We start from the raw sequence: 7,900 nt of genomic DNA on the forward strand, positions 1-7,900 counted from the left end.
ATTTTATTTTAATCAAGGGAATTCTTACCTATATTGAGACAGAAGTATTATGCGATAAGCTGAAAATGCCACATGTCCACATTTTCTTTCAAATGCTTAAGATTTGGCAATATAGTACTTTAAATATAATACATTTTGATCCAAAATCTTGTGTAACACTATGTTATAGTATACAGAATACAAACATTTGCATATGTCATAAATAACATTAGAAATGATATCATAATAATCAGATATACTGTATCTTCATTTTTGTTTGCATTATATTTTCCAGCTGCTGGTCTCAGAAAATTACCACTGGAGTTCCTCTCTTCTTCATGCACAACAGACAGCAATTTGCAAAGTCATGCAAGGGTGAAAATGTGATTGAAATACAGGGATCTTTCTTAATGAAAAATGTTACTGCTTTGGAAATTATGGCTAAAACTATTTCAAAATTCATCTATATCCTTAAGCCCTATGACATAATAGTCTCCATTTATAAATATACCATAAACTTCAAATTAGTTGGCACCGAATAAAGTTGGCAGAAATGTATTTTATCCACAGGGTTCTTATAACTGTATATATCTTTGTAAAATGATGTTGGTGTTTTAGAGTATTTTACGTTAGTTTTTCTTTTTCTTGAAATGATTAAATATCAAGGTCTTTAAAACTGATTTTTCATTTGTAAAAGTGAAAATGTTACCAAAATCTTGAATCAAAGGGGAGTGTCTGTTAATATTTTCTAAACTTCTAAACACACACTGTGACTGAATCTATGACTTACAACGTGACTAAACTAAATGAATTTCTTTGGAGTACTGTTATTGTTTGAAGCTTTAAAAGTATGACCAGTTTAAAGATGGATATAGCCTAAAGATCTCTGTTCAAAGAAAATGCAAGTAGAATTGACTAAATTCTTATATTAATATAAAAGAAAACAAGGATGAAAACTTCAAGTAGAGGTAACACTGGTTTTTACACTGGTTTACCAAAGATAAAATCTTCTTTAAATGATGTTATTTATTCAGCCTTCTGTATAACAAACATACACACATATTTTTTTAAATCAGAGATGAGAGTATAAGAGTTTTATTATTTAATTTAAATTTCAAGGGGAAAAAAAAGTGGATAGTAGCAACAGATGGTTGATTTCACATTTTTGTCCTACCTGGTCCATCCCAGTCGTCTGTCTCAACTGCAGGTTGCCCTGGTTTCTCTGACTGAGTGTCCCCGTCTGACTCTGCTGTCTCCTGGACTCCTTCATCATCACCTGGAAAACACCAACATACAGAGAGAAGGAGGCATGATTAAAGCCCTCTCTTTGATATTCAAATCCTCCTACAGGGATGTCCTTAGCATATGTCTAATTATATAGTTGTTACATACATGGTCATTATACTGAACACAGGTCTATGATTAATCATTTTGATAACTATTATGGCTTTATAATAAATAAAATCAATATTAGTCATAAATAAACTGCTATAAATACTAAAAACATTTCCATAAAATTTTTCATTTGGAATTATTAATATTAGAAGAAGAAAATGAAAATCCATATGTATTCTTTATACTGCTTTCAATACAGAAAACTGTAACTTGCTTATTTCCAAATTACATTTTTATAAAGGCAAGATGCAGCAGAGAAGACATATTTGTGTTTGGGTTGAAAGTGAGTTATTTTGAAGATTTTCTTTTTGTCCATCATTAAGCTTACTAAAATGTGTTTGTATTTATTTTAAAAATGGGTATAAAAAGGTCATAAGTGAATGATTATCATATAAGATGAGCCAGTCACACAAGTCTTCACAATGTAGAAAGCTATAAACCTATACTTGTTCTTGAATAAGTACAGCTGGTTTGCAAAATCATGCCTTCATTTCACATAAAAAAGAAAAATGATGTAATATACTTTGAGCAAAAGTATACTTACGGCAAAGAATGAGAAACATACTAACATGACCACATTTTAAAAGTAAAAAGTCTAATTTTGTAAGTGCCTTCATTTTAAATGATAATGTAACAAAGAGAGTCGGACCATGAAGAAGGCTGAGCGCCGAAGAATTGATGCTTTTGAACTATGGTGTTGGAGAAGACTCTTGAGAGTCCCTTGGACTGCAAGGAGATCCAACCAGTCCATTCTGAAGGAGATCAACCCTGGGATTTCTTTGGAAGGAATGATGCTAAAGCTGAAACTCCAGTACTTTGGACACCTCATGCAAAGAGTTGACTCACTGGAAAAGACTCTGATGCTGGGAGGCATTGGGGGCAGGAGGAGAAGGGGACGACCCAGGATGAGATGGCTGGATGGCATCACGGACTCGATGGACATGAGTCTGAGTGAACTCTGGGAGATGGTGATGGACAGGGAGGCCTGGCGTGCTGCGATTCATGGGGTCGCAAAGAGTCGGACACGACTGAGCGACTGAACTGAACTGAACTGAGCTGAAACCTTGAATCTAATAATGCTAAATTTTTAAAGTCAAATTGCTTTCCCTTTGAAGCATTCAATAACTATTTTTCACACAATTGTTAAATCTCTAATATTAATTGTACTTAAATATTTATATTTTTATAAATTATACATTGAATTTTTAAAATCTTTCACAGTAACCTAGAAAATACAAAATTCTCAGGAAACAATTATTATTACAATGATAGTAGTGTGATGTTAGTTAATATAAGTTTTAAAGTTTAAACTCTATAAATTTTACATTCACTTCTATATATAGCTTCACAAAAATAAATCATTTTAAAAAGTCAAATAAAAGTAAAGAAATACAATGCAGAAATCCAGTGATAGCTCTGCTGAACTTAATTTCCCTAATAGAGAAGTGCTGCTTCTGGTGGGTAACAAAGAATAAAACACATGCCCATACCACCAAACTCCATGCCTGGAATTGAAGGCTCTTTGAAAAGTGAGTTATCTCTTCTTTTCTGGATTATCAAAATGAAATCCTCTCCAGAAAATGTTTATTGAGCATCTACTAGGTTTAAGGAACTATGGTAGGCATAGTGGGATATATACGGAAAAATACCTTTTTGAAAGGAGTATAAAACTCATTATATTCATAAATAGAGTGCAAGGCACGGTCCAAGAGTCATAAGAGATGTATGTACAAAGGCTCAGTAGTAAGGTAACAGTTTGAATCTGCTGTGCTCCTTTTTTTTTGTAGCTCACATGGAACACAGATGCACCAACCAATCGGGAGATCAGGGTTAGAGACCAGCTCTCACTTCTCAGACACAAATAGGACTGGTTCTCAGCCTCTACACACGAGGAGGCTCCATGGCCTTTTAGTATATTGGAAGAATTTAAGAAACCTGAAAACTTTGTTACCAACTAAGTCAATGTTACTTAAAACAATATCCTGTACCACCAAATCTTCTGGAGTGCCACCAGGGATGTCTGACCCAGGTTAGGGAAAGCTGAGCACTGAAGAATTGATGCTTTTGAACTGTGGTGTTGGACAAGATTCTTTAGAGTCCCTTGGACTTCAAGGAGATCAAACTAGTCAGTCGTAAAGGAAATCAGTCCTGAATATTCACTGGAAGGGCTGATACTGAAGTTGAAGCTCCAATAATACTTTAGCCACCTGATGCAAAGAACTGACTCATTCATAAAGATCCTGATTCCAGGAAAGACTGAAGGCAGGAGGAGAAGGGGACAACAGAGGATGAGATGGTGGGATGACATCACCAACTCGATGGACATGAGTTTGAGCAAGCTCTCAGAGTTGGTGATGGACAGGGAAGTCTGGCTTCTGCAGTCCATGGGGTCATAAAGAACCGGACACAACTGAGCAACTGAACTGAACTGATACTGACTTTACCAATGCTCTATTTTTCATGGGGACTATAATTCACACTGGAATCTACCACCTAGGTGAGTGACCTTTTCCTTGCTTTTCCACAGGCTAAATGGAAGTTTAACTCCAGGCACAGGTGCAGAGGAGTCTACAAAGGAAAATGCAACCCCTCCACCAACAGTGAAGACTAGAGCATCAGCCTATATATTTTAAACAACATCCATGCCTTCTAAGCACTTTTCTCATATCTTGTGATCTTGAAACAGGGATGTGAGATCACAGGGGACTCTGGAGAACATGTAGCCCAAATGAGACAAGTTCACCCATCAGGAAGTTGATGTACAGACAGGGTGACTTATCTACAGTCTTAGAGTCTTAGAGTCTTATTTCCACATGGGGAATCTCCCCTAGGCCTTCTCATGCTTCAGCAATAAGTGCTTCCCAGCCATCTCCTTCCCCTAACAAGCAGAACAGTAGGGCTATGGGGAAGCACAGAGAGGCATCACGAAGACCACCCAAATCAGCAGTTTTTAAAAGGTTAGGGGTTAAATATGAGTCTCCTATCATCTTGGCATTCTTTCAAAAACATCCTTTCTTGCCTCCCTACCCCCTCCCCATCTCACTAGTTGAAGAAAGAACACATACACCTTAAAATAGTTGAATTTTAGTCATAGAGAGATGGATAAAAAACTAAGCATGAGACTACACTGTTAAAAATCACAGATCCAAGGACCCAGAGAACAGAGAATAAAATTTTCATCAGAACTACTTGGGTAAGTATTATATTCAGTTATTATTTATATCATTCTGCGTACACAGAGAGAAGTAAATCTTCCTGACTTTTACTATTACATTTTAATTGTTGAAAACATGCTATGCAAAACTCAATCAGTAATTAACATTGACAAGGCATATATTTGAAGATGCAATGAAATATATGAAAAACAAAAAGAAGCTTTGTTTTAAGAACCATATAATCTAGTTAAGGAGACATGCCACATGCATAAAAGAGGTTGCCACTGACAAAAATAACCAGGGTAGTCCATGAATAATTCCAAATGAGATCACATAAGATATAGAAACAGAGACCAAAAGCATGAAATGACATTGACCATGGAGAACCTTCTAATTAATTTTGAAGTTCTACCTTCCTGTTGAAGACAGAGAAGCATTGGGGAACTGACATGATCATGTAACACAAATACAGTAATGAACACATATTTATTTTCTATGAACACACTTTGTCAGACCTGTGGTCCTTGAGTTTTCCCTCACTTAATCTGTAATAACAATCTAACTCACATCCCAGACATCCCTTCACTAAATTTTTTATGAGACTGGAATTAAGTCTACTCCAAAATACTTTATTTGGCAAATTATATATTTGGAAGGAAAAGTATTCAGAAACACAGTGAGAAACAAGTATGTGTGGAAGAATATATTGAAGAGTAATCACAACTCTTAGAAGTTAAAAGAATTGACTTAGATCTATGGATCTATCTATTCTATCTTTATTAGATAGAAGTGATATAAAACATTCTTAGTTAACTGATTAAAAGACTACTTTTGAGTCTCTGAGCACTAAGGATACAAAACAAAGATGGTTCCTTCTCTCATACAACCTGTAGATTAGGACAGAGGCAAATGAACAGACCGCAACCTCATGCGATTAATGATTTCATGCGAGCAGTCCATGGTGACAGAAGCACAGAGGCATGACATTTAATGAAAACTTGGTGTCGTGGAAGCTTCCCAGAAAAAGGAACCAATAAAATATCTGTAATTTGGAGGCATAATCTTAAATGAATCTGAACTCTGTAGGTTTCACGTCCAGGGGCTCCATGTTTAAAAACCATTTTTTTCTTCCAGATTACAAATGAGAACCATTTCCCCAAAGAAAAAGATTATTGGAGAAGGAAATGGCAACCCACTCCAGTGTTCTTGCCTGGAGAATGCCAGGGACAGGGGAGCCTGGTGGGCTGCCGTCTATGGGGTCACACAGAGTCGGACACGACTGAAGCGACTTAGCAGCAGCAGCAGCAGCAGCTAAGTTAATGTGCAGGAAAAATGTCAGCTTGAAGGTGGTGAAACTAAAGACATTTCAGTGATGCAAAAATAGGATCCAGACAGAGTTTTAAGATGCTAACAAGAGACAATTCAAGAAATATTCCTACTGTTTGATGGTTGATTGAATGAAGTCCTTCCCCTCATTCAGTATGGGCCAAATTTACCCATGATCATTTTCATCAGTAACTACTAGGAAAAGAAGATGGCAGGATGACTACAAATCTCAGCAGATATTTGATACACATAGAACTTTAGTAAATCACTCAAAATGAAAATATTATCATTTAACTATTAAGGGCTTGATTGAACTAGTAATTTCATATAACAAATGCCTTCATTAAATATCACTTAACTGCCAAATCAAAACTGTAGAGCTTAGATTTCAACTTGGGCCAACATCTGCAGCAATACTCAGTATTGATAATCCTGATTCATGGAACAATTTGATCTAATTTGTTTCATTATGCAGCATGTATAATTAGAAAACAACTGAAAAAAAATACTGCAGAGTATTCAGTGAAGAAGCACTCGAAAATAGCTGATAGTACACAATTAACAGCTCTAAAGAAATTACATTTTACTATTATTTTAAACCATTTATGACACTGATTAAATGTACAATATGCATCACATTAATGAAAATAAATCCTGAGTGAGAAGAATAAAAGTCATTGACTAATTACTTGTGTTTTCTTAAAGAACCCCAAAATGGAAAAATGACCAAAAGCATAAGAGTATCATATGAAATGATATGTTAATATTTAGATATAGAAAAAAAAAGGGCCAGAACTAAATTTATATTTATCTCAGTGTCTGCTATGTGCCAAATACTGAAATCATAAAGATGAATAAAGAAGAGATAATGTCACCAAGTTCAGATTCTGCATGGAACTTAAACATCGCTACAATTTCTTAGGCCCCACACAGAACTAGTTAAATGAACATCGTATCACATCAACAACTCTGCCATGCATTATTACCCCTGTATTTCAGAAGAGTAAACCAATAGGCAGATATGTGAGAAGATGCCCAAGCACACTGCTGTTAAGCAGCAGAGCCAAGAATTGATTCCAAGTCAGTCCAATTCCAAAGACCACACTCCAAATCCATTAGAATATGATAGTTGAATTGAGGTCTGGCAACAAAGACAGCAAGATGTGATAAGATAGCTGCTTTCTCCTCATCATATATAAGCCTTGTTTCTTCATTTTTATTTTAGGTGTACTATTTACTTAGAACTTGCTAAAATCAAATTATACAGAAATGCTTAATCAATAACCATTGTTCACTGTGCAGTTAGAAAATTAGATTTTGGTTTTATACTTTTTAGCATAACCTATTGCAATATCATTACATTTACTAATTAATTGCTTTCAGCACTATTTAATAACTAAGATATGTCACATTTTTCAACTTTTAAACCCTTCATCATTTAAGTTTATTTCAGGAAACCAGCTCTCATTTTTATGGTAATGTTTTCACCTAATTCATTTTTAATCTTTTTACTAATGAAAAATGAAATGATTAAAAAATAATTTAATCGAATATGAAATCTCTAAATTACTTTAAGAAACAGTATTTTCCCCTCACAATAGAGACTTGCTTCTTTCCTATCAATATTTATTATCATGGAAAATTTATAAATAGAACTTTTTTGATATTAACCCAATTTCAGCCTTTTCTTGATTTGAATGGGAATGACTTCATTGACCATCTTTTTTTTTTTTAACTTTTATCCAATTTTGATTCTTATATGTTTGAAAGCAGCACTCTAGAATAGCTTATGAAAAAATGGCATGAATAATTAATAGCTAAGATAATGACAAATTTGTTCAGATACTGCTTCAAAAGCGTTGTTGGTAGGAAGAGGAAAGGGAGAGAAAAGGATGCTAGGATGAGTATTATAGAAACAGCTAGAAATCCATTTGATATCCATTCATTTACTTGCTAAATTCTTTATTCACATGCTTTTAAATAGAAATTTCAGTATATTTTTAGCAAAGCACAAACACATTTAATGGGATAACCACTATATACAT

At 34.7% G+C, this 7,900-nt stretch overlaps 1 protein-coding gene across 1 annotated transcript in view; it reads right to left on the reverse strand.

Annotated features, from left to right (window-relative positions):
* Positions 1-7,900, reverse strand: part of ZFPM2 (zinc finger protein, FOG family member 2) — a 523,384-nt gene that overhangs the window by 394,354 nt on the left and 121,130 nt on the right. The window contains exon 3 of the mRNA XM_040261893.1: positions 1,154-1,255. Within this exon, the coding sequence (XP_040117827.1) occupies positions 1,154-1,255 (102 nt within the window). The remainder of the gene's footprint in view (positions 1-1,153; positions 1,256-7,900) is intronic.

This window comes from Oryx dammah, unplaced genomic scaffold (genome assembly GCF_014754425.2).
Source record: "Oryx dammah isolate SB20612 unplaced genomic scaffold, SCBI_Odam_1.1 HiC_scaffold_19, whole genome shotgun sequence".
In the NCBI taxonomy this organism is placed as follows: domain Eukaryota; kingdom Metazoa; phylum Chordata; class Mammalia; order Artiodactyla; family Bovidae; genus Oryx; species Oryx dammah.